This window comes from Passer domesticus, chromosome 3 (genome assembly GCF_036417665.1).
Source record: "Passer domesticus isolate bPasDom1 chromosome 3, bPasDom1.hap1, whole genome shotgun sequence".
Lineage (NCBI taxonomy): Eukaryota > Metazoa > Chordata > Aves > Passeriformes > Passeridae > Passer > Passer domesticus.
The window spans coordinates 25,528,627-25,545,419 of NC_087476.1; the positions used below are offsets into that span (position 1 = coordinate 25,528,627).

General features: G+C 40.2%; 1 protein-coding gene across 6 annotated transcripts in view; it reads left to right on the forward strand.

The window, feature by feature from the left end:
• Positions 1 to 16,793, forward strand: part of ZNF451 (zinc finger protein 451) — a 32,776-nt gene continuing 15,983 nt past the window's right edge. For 2 of the 6 annotated variants that reach the window (XM_064412238.1, XM_064412243.1), the window contains exons 1-10: positions 1 to 270; positions 894 to 977; positions 6,244 to 6,327; positions 7,521 to 7,646; positions 8,939 to 9,050; positions 9,649 to 9,799; positions 11,114 to 11,240; positions 12,341 to 12,494; positions 14,424 to 14,571; positions 15,101 to 16,752. In XM_064412238.1, coding sequence (XP_064268308.1) covers positions 897 to 977; positions 6,244 to 6,327; positions 7,521 to 7,646; positions 8,939 to 9,050; positions 9,649 to 9,799; positions 11,114 to 11,240; positions 12,341 to 12,494; positions 14,424 to 14,571; positions 15,101 to 16,752 — 2,635 coding nt within the window. In that variant the 5' untranslated portion in view covers positions 1 to 270; positions 894 to 896. Of the gene's footprint in view, positions 271 to 358; positions 406 to 510; positions 662 to 893; positions 978 to 6,243; positions 6,328 to 7,520; positions 7,647 to 8,938; positions 9,051 to 9,648; positions 9,800 to 11,113; positions 11,241 to 12,340; positions 12,495 to 14,423; positions 14,572 to 15,100; positions 16,753 to 16,793 lie in introns of those variants that run through there. The other 4 variants (XM_064412244.1, XM_064412241.1, XM_064412239.1 and 1 more) reach the window with 4 other exon arrangements.

A 16,793-nucleotide genomic window follows, 5' to 3' on the forward strand; every position in this document is an offset into this window, starting at 1 on the left:
GAACTCGCTGCTGCCCATCTGAAGGCGGACGAGGGGAGGCCGGGAGAAGGACAGAGCCCAAAAGAAGGAAAGAGCCCGGAGCGCCGGCCCTGGGACCGCGCCATGGTGCTGCCGCGGTAGCGCCGGCACCTGCCATGGGGAACGCAGGGCGCGGCGGCGGCACCTCCCGATCCCGGCGAGCCGTGCCGCGCCCTCGCCCCGCCCCCGGGCCGCAGAGGAAGCGGGGACGCGGCGGGCCGGGGCGTTGCTGCCCGCGGGGCCCGGCGGCGGGTGAGCGGGGCCGGGGCGCTGCGCGGGCCGCGGGCCGGCGGTTGCGGCGCAGCGGTGGCGGGCGGGGCCCGGCCCGGCGAGCCGCAGCACGGGCAGCGCGCTGTGCGGAGCCGCGGGGCCGTGCGGGACGGGAACGTGAGTCAGCAGCGCAGCCCCCGCCGGTGTTTTGGAGCAGGAAGCTCAGCCCTCTGCCGCTGTCCTAGAGCGGCCCAAAGCAGCCGCAGCTGCTGAAATCGCCCGAGCTCGCCCGCGGCTGTTACGGGCCGGCCTCGGCTCGTCGGTGGCTGAGCGCCGCTAGGCTGGAGCTCGGGTCTCGGCTCTTGCTGGGGTTCCAGGCTCAGGCATGTCCTTGGGCTGCTACACTGCAGCTACGGCTGCTGGAGGAGTGTAGGTATTGGCATGCTTTGTAGATAAAACCACATAATTGGAAAAATACAGTGGCGTGATTCGAGTCAGATTCGTTTATCACCTCCTGTGGTGTCACTGGTAATTGGGAGTGAATGATAGACACTTGTTGAATACAAATAGACCGCAAAGCCAAAGAAGGCGTAAAACGGGAAATGCTGTACAGTTAAACGAATCTTTAAAAGTGAAATTATATAGTATGATTTGTTTATGTTTAGATAATGGAGTCTCATAACTCTGACAGCCTTCGCAAGAGTAAATCACCAGCTTCTGGAAGTGAAGACGAGATTGAGTTCATTGGAGTAAGTAGAGCTTGTACTGGAAATGCCCTGGTTGTTGTAAAAAATACACTTTCAGTAGTCCAGTAAACAGGAGAGGGGTTTCGTTGACTGATGAACATGAAGATAATTACTCTTGAACATGAGGATAATTTCATTTGTGAATGTTTGTGGCAGATAACAACTCGATCTTAAAGGTTTATGTGCACTTTCTTGGAAGGGTATAAGATGATGTCAGTTGGTCCTGTGGAGAAAATGCAGTCTAGAGTGTCTGAGCAGGTGAGGGGGGTATTACAGTCATCAGTGAGGTATGTGAGAAGGGACTGTAGATAACTTTCCTGGTAATTGTATTGCATAGCATTTTGCTTTATGAATAGTCCCTCTAAAGTTAGTTGAATAAATCGTTGCTCAGTCTGCCAATCAATGTTGAAATCACTGTACTCAGTGTAGAAGAGGAAGGAAAAAATGGGTTAGAGGCCTTAAACAATCCTCTCAAATTGTGAGGTGCTCTTTATTGTACAGCACCTAGTCTAATGCTGACATGCTTTGTGTGAACGTAATTTTAAGACACTTGTATCTGTTGGCTGTCTGAGAGAAGCAGAATGTTTTTCATGCTGCCTGTGTTCTGGCCTCAGTCTGTCATCAGTGAAGTGGTGCTGCATGGCAGGATTACCTAGAATCAGAATTGTTTAGGTTGGAAAAGACTATTAAGATTATTGAGTCCAGACATTAACCCAGCACTAAACCGTGTCCCTAGGAGCCATATCTACACATGTAAAGATGTTTTTCTTGAAGGAACAAATCATGTTCCTAAGGTCAAGTGATTCAATGATGCCAGTATTTTTAGTGGCTGGTTTTTTGTCTCATTTTTTAACAATATGCTGAATGATTACCAGATTCACCACCCCCATTTTGTCTGGTGTTTGATTAAAACCAAAGTTCAACATACAGACTTTTCCTGCAGGGGTATTTAGGTGCTCTAGTATGGAGGAGAGGTGGGTTTTTTTGCAAAAATTATAAGTAGTTGGTTATCTCTGAGACATACTAATATTTTGGTTGATTTGGGCAAAACTGGTTGAGTTCAAAGTTCATTATATACACACAAGTATCCATGTGCATCTGCAGAGAAGAACTTGGGGTTGTTGGTGGATGAGCTGGCAACATGTGCTTGCAGCCCAGAAGTTCCAGTGTGTCCTGGGCTGCATCCGCTCTGAGGTCCTCAGCACAGGAAGGACATGGACCTGTTGGAGTGAGCCCAGAGGAAGGACTAAGAGAATTGGGATTGTACAGTCTGGAAAAGAGAAGGGTTCAAGGTGACCTAATTGCAGCCTTCCAGCACCTAAAGGGAGCCTGCAGGAAAGATGGAGGGGGCTTTTAACAAGAGCATATAGTGAGAGGACAAGGAGCTTCAAACTAAGACTATGTTTAGATTAGATACTAGGAAGAAATTAATTTCTGTAAGAGTGATGAGGCACTGGAACAGGTTGCCCAGGTAAGTTGTGGATCCCCCCATTCCTGAGAGTGTTCATGGCCAAGCTGGAGGGAGCTTTGAGCAGCCTGGTCTAGTGAAAGATGTCTCTGCCCATGACAGTGGGACTGGAACAAGAGGATTTTTTCCAACCCAAACCATTCTATGATTCTGTGATGGTGACTGAATAGGCTTCATTTTCTTCAAGGTGGGCAATGAACAAAGATAGCTTGTATAGCTTGCAAAGTGTAATGATTGAAGGGCTGCTGGAGCACCACGAACAGTAACTGAAAGAACTGAAACAAAGGAACTAAAATCAACACTTCTAGCTACCTTTTTTTGTCTTTGGCTTTGCCTGTGGATAGTAGGGATCCTTTGTGGTCCCAGTGACTGTTGCTTCCAAGAGAGGCTGCTATATGTAGGAAGGTGACTCTGCTAAAATTTTTTGCAGGATTTATATCCTGGGGTGAGTAGCTTACTATTGTAGTTGATGAATATGAGAGGAAAGGTGTGTCACCCTGGCCATCACCTAATATCAGCAATAGGTCTTCAGATCTCATTTGCTCCTCTGATTGAAGGTGACTTTGGACTTTGCAAAAAGATTTCTAAACTGCTTGGCAAGCTTTAGATCTTCATTTCCATATAATAATGTGTATGACTGGAAACTTACAGTCTTCATAAATGTTATGGATGGATGCCTCCTGATTATCTGCATGTCTTTAAGACCCAGTGCACAAGATGGTACTGTTTACATTGAGTTAGAGAAGCTACTGGGGTATCTCAGCCTGTGCTCGTTTTGATAGGTAACAAGTTGCTGTAGGCCATGTGATCTGTGTTTTTCTTCCTTTTTCTCTTTTTTTTTCCTTCTTGACAGTCAGATGTGACTTTGGTGTGGGTTTTTTGTTTCTGTGATCAGTTTTTCTTTGTGGTTTTGGGGTGTTTCTTTTCTACTTCATTCACTTGTACTAGGGTGTTTGAATTCATGCTGTAGAACTATGCTTTTGCTCCATCAAATAAGGATTCTTTGTCAATCTGCTGCTGCCAAAGATTTTCAGCTTTTGCAGTCCGATTCACCCTCATTCAAGAAACTTAAAATAATTCTTCCATAATTTTCCACCTTTTAGTTCTTTCTTAAAACATATTTTGTCCATTTAAAATCATTACATTTTAAGCTTTACATACCACCAGAGAAATATTATTTAATCTACAGTGCAAGCTGTTACTCCTGTGTTCTTAACATAGGGTGGTCTTGCCCCATTTTGCTTACTTGGGAAGGATAAGGCAAGAGTAAAGAAATTGACATTTTTACTGCCCTGTGAACAAATAGATAAATAATTCAAGTTGCCACAGTTGGCACCAAAAGCATTGGACTGAGAGGAGAGTTAGTTAATATACCAAGTCAAGTAATGCACTAAAACATGGTAGTTACCAATTAAAGATTTTGCTTCCTTTACCTCTGTAGTGTTAAATATTAGATACTCAGAATGAAGGATTTGTCTTTCTGGCTTTTAGTTGCATCACAGCAGGAGCTGAATAAAATGGTAGTGGTGTTAGGAAGCTACTCTTATTTCTGCACCTATCCAAAGTCATCCAGGGTCTTGAATTTCTGTATTGCCTAGGTTATAGAGTGAAAATTTATTAACTGCATGTTGGTTCACAATGTTGGTCAGTTCTTAGCAGCCTTAAAAGTTGTAAGTCTGCTGGGACACAGATTTAGAGTACAAATAGTGTAACTTGTCTTAATTTTTTAAAATTTACTTTAATATGAACTTGTGATAATAAGTATTTTTGCATGTGTATATACAATTATTCTCATAATTACTTGTCAAAGATAAGTTTGTGGTCATATACACTGAAGTTAGATTCCCATTTTCTGTATGCTAGTTTGTGTGCAATTATGCAGAAGTTTAATTGTGCTGTTTAAGTAAACTGGGCATTTGGTCTGAATGCACATAAAGCTGAAACAACAAACAAAACACCTTGCATGGTGTGTCAGTGCACAAGGTGTGTGTTAGCCAGGCCAGATCACCCACAGATGGAGTGAAATGAGGAAGGGCATGAAGGAGAGACCACAGTTTAGAGCTTTCAGAAAAAACTTTGGGATAAAAATGAGCTTCACAGATTTCCTTGAGAAGTAACTTTCCTCAGAGATGAATATGAGGCTTCATCCTTACCAGTCACAGTTAAACAAATATGATTGTATTAACAGTTAAACTGGGTGTTTTGCACAGTATGGGGAAATTACAGTTCTGTTGATGCTTTCTGGCAAAGCTGTGAATAACAGCAGAGATGCCACAGTTGCCTGGAGAATTAAAAACCTAGAAATTCTTCTACTCACAGAAGTAACTATGATTTTTGTTTGTTGCTCAGTGGCATGGCTGTTGGTTTGTGAGAAGAATGGCATTTGAAATTCGTTTAGGGAAGTAATTTAGAAGTGGATCATGTTGGCGGTTGGGGGATTTTTTAGGTTGGGTGTTTGTTTGGGTGTTGGTCGTTTTTTTTGGGAGTTTGGGGGGGGTTTGGTTTTTTTTGTTTGGTTTGTTGTTGTTGGTTTTTGTTTGGTTGGATTTTTTTTTTTTCTTTTCTTTCTTTAAATGTGAAGGATCTGCTGATAAGACGTGAAGAGTGAGCATATCTTAGTGCTGAATATTTTATGTCTCTGGGTGCCCAGTATGCGAGTATAGTCAGCTAGAGAGGTCCCAGCTTTCATCTGTTTATGGACAGCTTGTCCATATTGGTTTTTTTTACATCACAGACTCTTTGTTGTTGAGATTTACTCCCCCACTCATCCTGTGGGGAGTGTACAACAGGTAGGATGAAGCTCTATGATCCTCAGCTTCTTAACTCTCCTGTAGTGATGGAATTCTCAGGGTTGGCATCATATTTTTATTACTATTTAGTTGAACCATCTGGAAAATAAAGTAATTAAAACTCTCATAACTTTCAGTTTGGGGCTTGTCCTGTGTGGAGGTAAACAGTGCACAAAAATTGCATAGAAAAAGGCACAGAATTTGGGAGGAAAAAGAACATTTCCTGTGTGCAGAAACATTTAAACAAGTGTAATATTACTTGTGTTAAATTTATTGTTTAGATCACTTGAACTTTTAGGCTAGAAAGCAAGTCACTCTGCATTTCAGCTGTCAATGTTGTAAGTTTTCATTAATTGTTGAGCCCTGAGAGTAAGTAAACACAAATAAGAAAAATCTCTGCCCGTGAAGATGCTGTTATGATCAGAGCTGAACATTTCAAAACATACTATTGAACTGATTGGACAGTCAGATGGTCAGAGTGTGTCTTTGAACTCTTACTTGCTAACACCTGTGTAATAAAGGTTTAATTTCTTCAGAGCATTGCAGAGCCTGTCAGTTTCTACATAAGCAAATCTCCAGTGTAATTTTTTTCATATTTTGTTCAGAAAACCATGTTATCTTTATTTAATAATAGAGTTACTCTTTGTGGGTAATTGGAGGCTGGCAGCTTGATTCATAGAAACTTCTGTCATCTCTGCAAGATTTCATCCCTCTTCTCCCCAGTGAGACAGGGGACTATTTGTGCCTGGCCAGCTGAACAGCTTTACTGCCTTGCAAGGTGGAAGAATGTAAAGAATGAGATGCATTAAAGCAGCAGAGAGGATTCCATGCTGCTATGCTGCTTTTCTCTCTGCTACTCATCATGAGGAAGTAGGTCATCCTAGCCTGCCCTGCATAGATGATTGTTGATATCTTGAAGAAACTGCCAATACATGGCAGAGATAGAACATTTTATCTCTGAGGAAGGCAATTTAATGCTTTTGTGTGAGTATTTTTAACACTTTTTTTCCAGGAAGGACCTTTAAGGCCTGTCCTTGAATGCATTGATCTCATCAGCAGTGAGGATGAAGAACCTAACAGCAGTTCTTATTTTCGTGTGAGTATATTGTAATGTATTTTGGAACATCTTGGTGTAATAAAATAATTGGTCTTGTGTATTTTTTCCCATCAGTTACTCTTCACAGAAGCCTTGTTAGATGTGTTTTTAACAAGTGCTAAATAACGAGTACTGAAATACCTTAATTTTTCTACTTGCTTTTGAGTGAGAAGCAAGAATACCAGCACTTCACTTTTTCCAGAGCCATTTTTTTTCACCTTGAAATGACTTGGTACTTTTATTTGTCTTTCAGTCATCTGAAAAATGTTTGGAAATAAAATGTCACTTTACATGCAGCCTTGGAATTCAGGGTGTCCAGTTTCTATCCTGAAAACATACCTGGTCTACTACAAGACCTTTTCTTTCTAAAATAACTCTTTAGGAACAATGTATGGGTTGAATGACCTCATTCCAGTGACAGTCTGGGTTTAGCTCAGTCTAATCATTCATAATCCATTCTAAGAATGTACAAGTCAGAAGCAGGCTCCTCAGTGTGTCTGTCCCCCAAACTTATTTTGCCTGCTCTGCAAGGCCTTTGAAAGTGACAATGATAGACTCTACTAGAGTTGGTTTTGGCAGCAGTGACTGTCTTTTGACTTTTGTTTTCCTGTGTTGCAGCAGAGGATGTTTGTAGTAAACCTGATTCTTAAGGAAGGGTGATCTTCTGTTGCATGCACCGGCTGTCATTACAGGGATCATTACTAGAGCTGACTGTAAGAAGAGGAAACTACAGTATATGGCCTATCCTGTAGGCCAGAAATAGCTCATCCTCTGCCTTTTTGAAGACAGTGGGCAGTGTTAGGGAAAGAACAATAGCAGTTTTCGGGCTTTTTAGATGGGGCTGCATTTTTGCTTTGGAGTCAGGAGGGATTTTGTTTACTTAGAAGAACTTACTTAACTTTTCATTTGTTGGAGACTTGTAGGACACTCAGCACAATCATGCATGTTCCTCTACTGCACGGTGAGACTAATGTTTGTTGACTTGCCTTGAATATGTGTGTGGGGGGTTTTTTTGTTTGTTTTTAACAGAAGCTATGGATGCTGGTAAAAAGGAAGAGAAAGCTACAAGGTAGCTGATGGAACTTAGCCTAAGAGTTATCTTTACTGAATTATGTTGTGAGGGCATCACTTTTTGCTGTATTAGTGTCTGTTACATAACAATCACCAAATAAGAGTTTAACTCCCAATTGCAGAGAAATACTAAACGTAAGGATCACATTGACTATCAGAAGGAACGAGTTGCATCGACCCTGGATCGTCTGGCACGCCATGTTGAAGTAGAGAAACAGCAAAAAGAAGAGAAAAACAAAGCCTTTAAGGTATTGCATGTATTTTATTTTGGAAGAATTGCATAATAAAGGCCTTGTAGTCACAAGTATCTTTGTTTTCACTATTAAGTAAATAAAAAAATTGGTGAGGCATACCTGCAATTAGCAACTAGACTTCTGCTTCTGGGGCATTCATGTGAAGCACTACATGACTTTCTCTTTTCAGTGGCTTTCAACTGATCAATTTTCTAGTCTTATTGCAGATGCTAAGGGGGGGGAAATTAAATGAAAGAAAACCACTGGCAAAAACTTCTTCTCTTGTGTGTAGATATAGCAGTGGAACCTTAGTATCAATTATTATGATATTCTATTATTTCAGTTAATTGAAAAATAACAGTTATCACAAACCACCATGCAGCAAGCCTTGCTATTTATCTGCTTTTGTTGAAGATTTTTAGGAAGCTGTTTGCTGCATTAAATCTGTATCAGGTAGTATTTCATAATGGGAAAAAAATTTCAATGTTTAAGGCATGATTTTAAAATTGAGTCCTGTTAGTTGCATTTTGCAGCCATTTGAAAAGAATGTATTTTGTTACAAACTGGGAGATACAGTCAGTGGCTTAATGGTAGAACTGCTCTCAGTGGGAGCTGGACATCTTGAAGGAATGGAATTTCAACAACTTGATGTAATTGAATAGGGAGGAATGTAAATCCAGAGTTGGGAAAATGTGCTGACTTCCCTAATTTTCTCAACACCGTTAAAGGCTTTTAAAATCACATGATTCTACTATAGTTACAGCTTGTTGCAGTCTATGGTAAACTATGCAACTGTAGTACAATGGAGTAAAAGGCTAGATTAGATACAGTCCAAGGTAGCCTTGAAGTCTTGGAGGCTTCCATCCCCCTTATGTCTCTGCCACTTTGATTTGGCAATCTGTTTGTGTCTCCACATACAGTTCTTCAACTGTAAAGTGGAGTCAGAGGTAACTGTGTAGCTTTTAAAGCAGCTTGAGAATGAAGGCTCAATATCCTTTTGTTAAATACAAATATTTTCCTCCTGCTTGGCTCTTCACTCTTCATCAGGTAGTGCAAGCTGCAGAAGTAAATTTAGTCTTCAAAGTGAAAACACCTTTTTCTTTTTTTTTTTTTCTATTACATTTCATTTTTATTGTATTAAGTAGAAGTCAGTCTAGTTGTAACATTTTTTTCCCCTCATTAGGTTTTTGTGGGTGTGTATTTTAGGAACCCATATGTAAGTTATGAGAAACATATTTAATATTTTTTCTTTTTCTTTTATTCTTTCAATTTGATCACAACATTGTCTGGTATGTTTTTTCCCTTAGGAAAAAGTTGATTCCCAATATGCTCATGGGTTGCAAGAACTAGAATTTATTCGGGAACACAGTGATACAGAAGCTGCAAGGTTATGTGTAGACCAGTGGTTAAAAATGCCAGGTAAGAATAGAAAACTAAGTTTGAGTGATGGGTTCTAAGTCCTGCATTACAGAGCAGAACATGTGAAAATTATGTTGAGCTTGCAGGTGCCTTGTGCATAACCAAATCCTCCAATATTAATTATTCTAGAACATATAATTTGAAAGTTTCTAAACATTTATTTCCATGAAAGCTATTCTTGTAATGCTTTGCTATGTAGACTTCGTGTCTTAAATTTTCTAAAAACCAGTAAGGCAATGTTATTTATTTTTTATAAGTCAAGTTGCCAGGAAGAAAAAATATGACTGTTGAGCTGTTGTTTAGGAAGGTGTAACTAAGTGTAACTTCACAATGTTTAATGAATTTAAAATACTGCCTGGAGTACCTGGAGGAAGGATGTCAAACTGTTTGAAAAGTTGTACTACTGGGAATTGAAGAGACAGAGACAGTGGAAGAGCAGACTTACTGTAGTAGGATTGAAGGACAGTGAGTGGATTGTTAGTTCACTTTTAAGAATCACCACAGTTTGATTCTGGAATGTTTTAGGGTTTGTGTGTTACTTGTTTTCTTAAGCCTCTGTAATTCAGCTTCTGATTAAGTACTTTGTTTTGGAACACAGGTCTGAAACCAGGCTCTGTTAATGGAGGAAGAAGGGATATTTTTAAGAGGACCGGTCCGAGTCGAGTCAACAGCAGTCCCAAATGTTGTCCTGTGATGCATTGCAACAGACAGTTTGATAATGTACATCTTCTTCTGGGTCACCTTCAAAGGTAAGGAGATACATTGCAAGAATTCAGTGCCAGGAATAATTATGAAAGAATGTGCTCAAACTTAGGACATCAGCATCAAGTCTGCTTTTAACTGCCTGTACTGACAAAACTCCATTTTGAGAGACAATTAATATGTTACAGTTTATGTAGATGAACTTCATGAGGGTTTTTTTTGATGGTTTGGTTTAGTTTTTTACTTGGTGTGTGTGGTGTGTTTTCTTCATTCAGAATTGATGTTTTCCTCTTGTTGAGCATTTTTCAATCTCTGAGGTTTTTTGAGAAGTCAGATTTCTGTACTCCAGTTTGGTTATATCTTCATCCAAACTTGAAATAAACCAAAAGGCTGACTCACACAAGTTGATGGTAACATAAAAAGAAAAGTCCCTAATGCAGGGAAAGAGGAACAAAAGCTGTAGTCTCTGTTCTTAGCTGATATTGCTAGTCAGGGCTCAGTGTGTAAGTGTTCAATTCCAGCAGATACTGCCTATTTACTACTGAATGTGTCCTTAGGCAGGATGGTGAGAAATTGAGGAGGGTGTCATGGGTTAACCCCCCACAGGCAGCTCAGCCCCACACAGCTGCTCGCTCACTCACACTAGTGGGGTGTAGGGTAAGGGTGAGAAAACTCTGGGCTGAGGTAAAAACAGTTTAATAAGTAAAGCAAAAGCTGCGTGCACATGCAAAGGAAAACAAGGAATTGACAAGCAGAGCTCTATCACACGTGATAGTTGCAAAGACAAATGACATCACTCCAAGTAATTATCTCCCCTTCCTCCACCCAGCTTTTATTGCTGAGCATGATGTCTTATGCTGTGGGATGTCCATTTGGCCATTTGAGGTCAGCTGTCCCAGCTGTGTCTCCCAGCATCTTGCTGGTGGGACAGTCTGAAAAACAGATAAGACCTTGATACTCTGCAAGCACTGCTCAGCAATAACTAAAACTTCACTGTGCTATCAACACTGTTGTTCATAAATCCAAAACAACAACCATGCAAGCTGCTACAGAAAATGAACTCCATCCCAACCAGAACTAGTAAAAATAAATAAATTATTAAATGTCTATGTAGGAAATTAGGGGTTTGTTAGTTCCCTTTAAAGCAGTATGATTTCTGTCCAGAGTGGCCATTTTAACATGTAAGTTATAGGGAGAATCATCTCTGTATAGGATAAATTTCATGATAGGGGAAGTAAGGAATTTTTATAGTTTAGATTGGTTTTTGTCTGATAGCTTCAAAGGACAGAATTTTTCCTATTAAAAAAAGCTATTTGACTATTTAGAGGGGACTAGTTTGCTAATTATTTCTTCTTCTCCAGGTTTGATCATTCTCCTTGTGACCCAACAGTCACATTACATGGACCCCCACATAATGCTTTTGCCTGTGTGATATGCTGTGAAAAATTTTCAACCTCTCAGCAGTACAGTGAACATCTTTTATCTAAGGCAAGAGCATAAGGATAAATAACTCACCTGACTGAATGTAGTAGAGGGCTTAAGACTTAAAATTATGCATTGGTTTTTGGTGGGGTTTTTGTTTTGTTCTTTCTTTACCTCTTTTTCTCTCTTACCTCTTTTTAATACTGTTTTCTCTGATTCTGCTATGTTTCAAACACCTGGTGTAGCATGGCTGTATTCCCTTTAGATGTAACAATTAGGTTGTACTTTTTAATATGCTTTCCAGAGGATCATAGTTCTGTCTTGAACGTGTCGTCCACCTATTGGTGTTGTTGATAGATAGTCATACCTGAGAAGCTGAAAGAGTGCATTGTAGTGTGCCCCTGCCCTTTTTCCATTGCTTCAAAGTTGTGTGCCTGTCATGTGTTCAGGGACATGAGCAGGAGTAGCAGCCAAGGTGGGGGAAAGACAGTGAGTGTCTCTTGCAGACAGTGGGAAGGTGGGATTACTTTGATATGTAAGGAATGGGGAGATAATCCGGATCAAAGCTCTAAGCGTGTAATGAAGATTCTTGGAGTGATGTAGAAAGGCAAGCAAAAATACCAGAAGCAGAACTAAAGGATTTTTGCCCTGAAGGCAGAGCTCTGAAGTTGATGTAGAAGGCAAAGCGGGTGGAAGGAGTTGACTTCTACAGAAGACACAGACCTTTTGGGCTACTCTGAGGAGCAGCATTTTGGGGAGTTAGAGGTCAGCAAGATTAGAGAGAACTGACATGAAGGAAGACAGCTGATTTATTGACAGAGGGAGCTTTTTCTGAGAGCCTGGGTAAAGGGAATAGCTAAGAATTGCTGGAGCCCTTAGTCCCTGGGAAGGTACTTGCTCCCAGTGGTGCAAGAAGGGGGTGGAGTAATTGATGGTGTAGTAAGGGTGGATGAGTAGCTTGGTTTAACAGTGGTACTTTGGCCCCTTCCTTGTGTCTTGTGAGCTGAACTGCAGAGGGGTAGGCTGTAGGTAAATACAGATGTGGTAGCTGAAAACCTAAAAGTTAAAATATTACCACAGAAATGAGAGAGGAAAGGGAGGACATGAGAACTATGCCTGGTTTCTTGACTTAATTTTTTTCCTAAATAGATAATTTTCTCTTCCAGCTAAATAAAAATGATGGGCATAAAAAAGGTATTCCTCCACAGCATATTCAGTGTTTTGCATGCCCAAACTGCTTCCTCCTTTTCACCAAAAGAGATGAGTGTTGGCAGCATATGTCACAGGAGAAACACTTCACCCAGGTTCCTGAACGGAGTGGTACGTTGCTGCTAAGTGTACTGCTTTTAATTTTCTCTGATAATTCATCCTTGAGCTAGGAAGTGACTTATATTATTCTGCTGAGTAAAAAAGCTTAAGGTTTTAAAGTTTGTTATTAATTAATTCTTATTTGTCTTTTAAGATCTTACATGTGATGCTTTGAAATTTGTATTTTTGTATAGAAATAATTCCTCTATCACACTTGCTATAATGAAATGCTGTTGAGTCTCTCATATAAGCTTCTCATCCTCCAATGGCTCCATGCAACTACTTTCTTGTATAACTTTACATTTAGCATGTTGATGGAGACTCAGAGCAAAACACATAAATTTCTTTTCAATACCAGTCAGAGTGGCTGTTCAGCTCCTTCCCCTTACTTTACTGTCTGTAGTGTGCTTGGAGGCTATTTTTCTTGTCAGTGTCCTTGGCATTCCTGATGGCAAAGACTTGTTAAAATGTCTTTTCCATATAATTGCAAATTTAGAGTGCTTAGCTGGAGCATTGCTGCTGGTCTGATGGCTTGCAAGGAATATGTGCCTGCTGAAGGCTGAAATCCTGGTTATGTTGTGAGCTGGCAACATCCTGAACCACGCTTAATAAAGTCCAGAGGAAAGATATGTCTGATCGTGGTGTTGCAAACAGGGTTAATGCCCAACATAGCTGTACTGATTTTATTTTTGACATAAGCAATTGGCATTAAAGCATTTACTTCACTGTTAGCTGAACTGATAAGTGGTCATGTTTTAGATGTTGCAACTCTCTGGACAAGCCTACATGGCCAAAAGCCTTAATATACTTATTTCTCATCTTCATAAATGACTTCTGCCATCCCCTAGAGTGGCTGCAGGAAATGTACAGAAAAGGCAGGCTTTGAAGGAATCCCCTGCAGGTTGAGTCACTACTGCTGCCTTCTTGTAGTGAAGTGACAATCAGCTGCATGGTTATACTTTCCCTTATGCCTTGTCACTCTAATGTACTTTTATTCTCAAATAGATTATTAATTCTGAATGTGATGACTGCAGATGCTTTTCAATTCAGGTCATAGGTTTTAAAAAAGATTACTGGTGAGCTATTGCTTTGAAAAGATTAAAAGCACTAACTAGTGTTTTCTTCTTTAGAGATGTAGAGTGCTTAACTCAGAACAAAAAATTGAGTGCTCCATTTTTTACTTTGTATTAGTTAGGCTTCATGATTAATAATTACCAGCATGGTCTGAGATCTGCCAGTGAAATTAGCTCAAAGGCATAACCTCAAATTACTGCCTGCTGATCATCACATCTTACTTAAACAGAAAAATCCAAGAAAATTTGCCTGCTAAGGTGCAGAACATGAACAATATATAACCCATAAACCATTTTCTACTGTCTTTTCAGTAGTATTTTCTTACTCTGCTGGTACTAGGAGTCACCTGTGGATTATATACTCAGAACAGAAAGTCCTGCATCTAAAAATTTAAGAATTAACATTAAGAGTGGGAAAGAAAGAAAGAGATGGTCAGGGTATCTGGGAACTTGTTAAATAAGTTGTGTGCTCTTTCAGAAAAAATACTGTATGGCTTAAAACAAAATTTTATGTAGTAAGAGTAGACAGCTGGTAATAGGTGGAGGAGAAGAAGGTAAGAACCTTCCTAAGAGAGATATTGACCTGGCATTGTAGAAGAAGGAAAAGGGAAGTAAAATCAGTCACTGAGTACAAAAAAGCACAATGAAAACAGATTCAGGTAGAAGATAGTTACAGAAGTTAAAAAAAATAATCAGGATTTAGTTACACCTTCCATTGCACAGTTACTGTAGCTCAGCTGACATTTGTTAACTTGCATTCTGAACCCTGTGGCAGACAAGTAACAGTAGTAATTATGTCATCAGAGAGCTGAAATTCTATTGGAAAACTCTAACATGTGGTTGCACTTTCTACCATTCTGTTTTACAGATGCAACGAAGTCTGGCCATCCACTACCTTTCCCATCTTTTGCAAAGAACCTCTTGATATCTCTGTGCAAAGAGGTCTCCTTCCAAGTGAAGTGTATGTCCTGCTTCAAGATACTGCGCTCACATATGGAATTAACAGCTCATTTCAGGTTTGTGAAAGGCAGTTTTCTTTATAATGTGAACATCCATAGATCAATGACAGGTGTGCAGACATGCTTTTAGTGATACTAGTGGATTTCAGGGCAGCTAGGACCATCTGAATGTTTACTTCCTGAATAAACAATCAAAAGCCTGCACATAACTTTACCCCACACTGCGGAAAGATGATCAATGTCAGGTTCTTTTTTGTATTTTCTTTAACAGAGAAACAAAAGCTTTTTGCTGTTCCACTATTTCTAAGTTGACATCATTTGATTTTGAAAATGTACAGTCAAAAACATAAGCATCAATCTACATGCTAGCTTTGGAAATTAGCACCTAATTCTCTTCAAATTTCAGGGACTAAATATACATTGCATGGTTTTGTTGGCAAGCTGGTTAGGTGGGTTAAAGTACATAGTGCATGGAAACAGTGTGCTCTTACTGCTGTAGCTACTTGGTAATATATCAAGTACATCTGAAAGTTTACAAATGTTTCATGTGGTGATATAACCTCTTAATGTTTTTTATCCATTCTAGAACACGTTGTTATAATTCTGGGCCCATGGCACTGTCAAAAAAAAGCATCTCCCAAGTTGCAGAGATATTTAAAATGAAAGGTTACTGTGAGAACTGTGATGAACTGTTTGCTGATAAGAATCAAATGACCCAACACAAACAAACCACTCAGCATAACATTAGAGTTTTTACTACACTGGAAGAGTCAATCTTGATGTTCTGCCATGTCAATGGAAAACATAAAAATCAGTCTCATTTGGCCTACATTGTGGAACGGTCAAGACCACTGCTTAAAAGACATTTGAGTCCAGATGAGTCCTCCAGTGAAATGGGGTCTAGCCCTTCAAAACGCAAGAGTAATTCAGAAGATAAAAGTGAAGATAAAGTTGCAAACCAAAGTCAAGGTACTGCTTCCAAAGTAAAAGCCTGGTTTTGTGAATGCCTTCAAAAGTTTTCTACAGAAGAGTCGGTAGAAAAGCACATTTTATCGGCAAATAGGATCTGTCACAAGTGTGCTGTGTGTGGAAAGCTGGCTGAAAATTCAAGCATTATCCGCCTGCATATGAGTAGATTCCATGGAGGAGCACACTTGACTAATTTTCTTCTCTGGTGCAGAGCATGCTCTGTAGATCTTGGAGAAGAGGATATTATGAGACACATAACTGAAAATCATGGTGGGCATAGTTACTACTATGAGCAAGAAGCTGTAGAAGATGAGCCTATGCCATCTGCTTCTGATGCAGTGAACATTTCTGCAGGTGGAGATGAAGACTGCATTTCTGGCCCTGTGGAAGTGTCCCCTAAAAGTGGTCCTGTTGTGGGAAAATGGCAGTGCCGCATTTGTGAGGAGATGTTTGAGTCTGAAGAGAGTGTTCAACAACATTGCATGTCCTTAGAAAGCCATGCATTTCACAGGTACTCATGTGGCATATGTAGAAATCATTTTCGGAAAGTAGGAACTCTACAGCGGCACTTCCAAGAGCATCATAATCAGGAGATGCAGACTAAATACTTCTGTGGCCTTTGTGGTAATCTCTTCTTCAACACAGAGGAAGAATTTCTAATCCATTACAAGGCGCTTCATAGCATGGACTATACATTTGTGCCTGAGCAGATGGAACTGTCAATAAAAAAAGATGAGGACTTCCTCCCAGTCGAGCAGGGAGACCGCTTAACCTGTGGTTGCCGGACAACTTACAACTCCAAAATAAACAGGAGGAACGATCATGAGAACTGTCAGAAGGCCATGCTGCAGAAGGGAAACTTATGGTTTCGATGCTGCTTGTGTTCTGCAACGGCACAGAATATTGCTGATATGAACAGCCATCTCAAGAGTCACAAGTCAGTAAAATCTAAGGGAGAGATGTATGTTGTTAGATGTGCTGCATGCAACAAAAACTTTGATGATCTTCAAAGCGCGCATCAGCATTATCACATGAAACACTGCTTCTTGCAGAAACCTGATCTGTCAAGTCTTGCATCAGAATCAGAAGACACAGTATTCAAGTTTTCAGCAAGTGGGGCTTGTGTGGTCAGAAAACCCCATAGGCAACGATTTCAAACATCTCCATCCAAAACTCAGGGCAGACCACAGTTTTCTTCTCTGCAGAGTCCAAGAGAGGGAAAGAAAATAAAAACTGAGGACTTACAACAGCCTGAAGAATTTAGTGAAAGTATGTAGAAAATTTCTTTCAGCGTTAGAAAAGTATTGCTG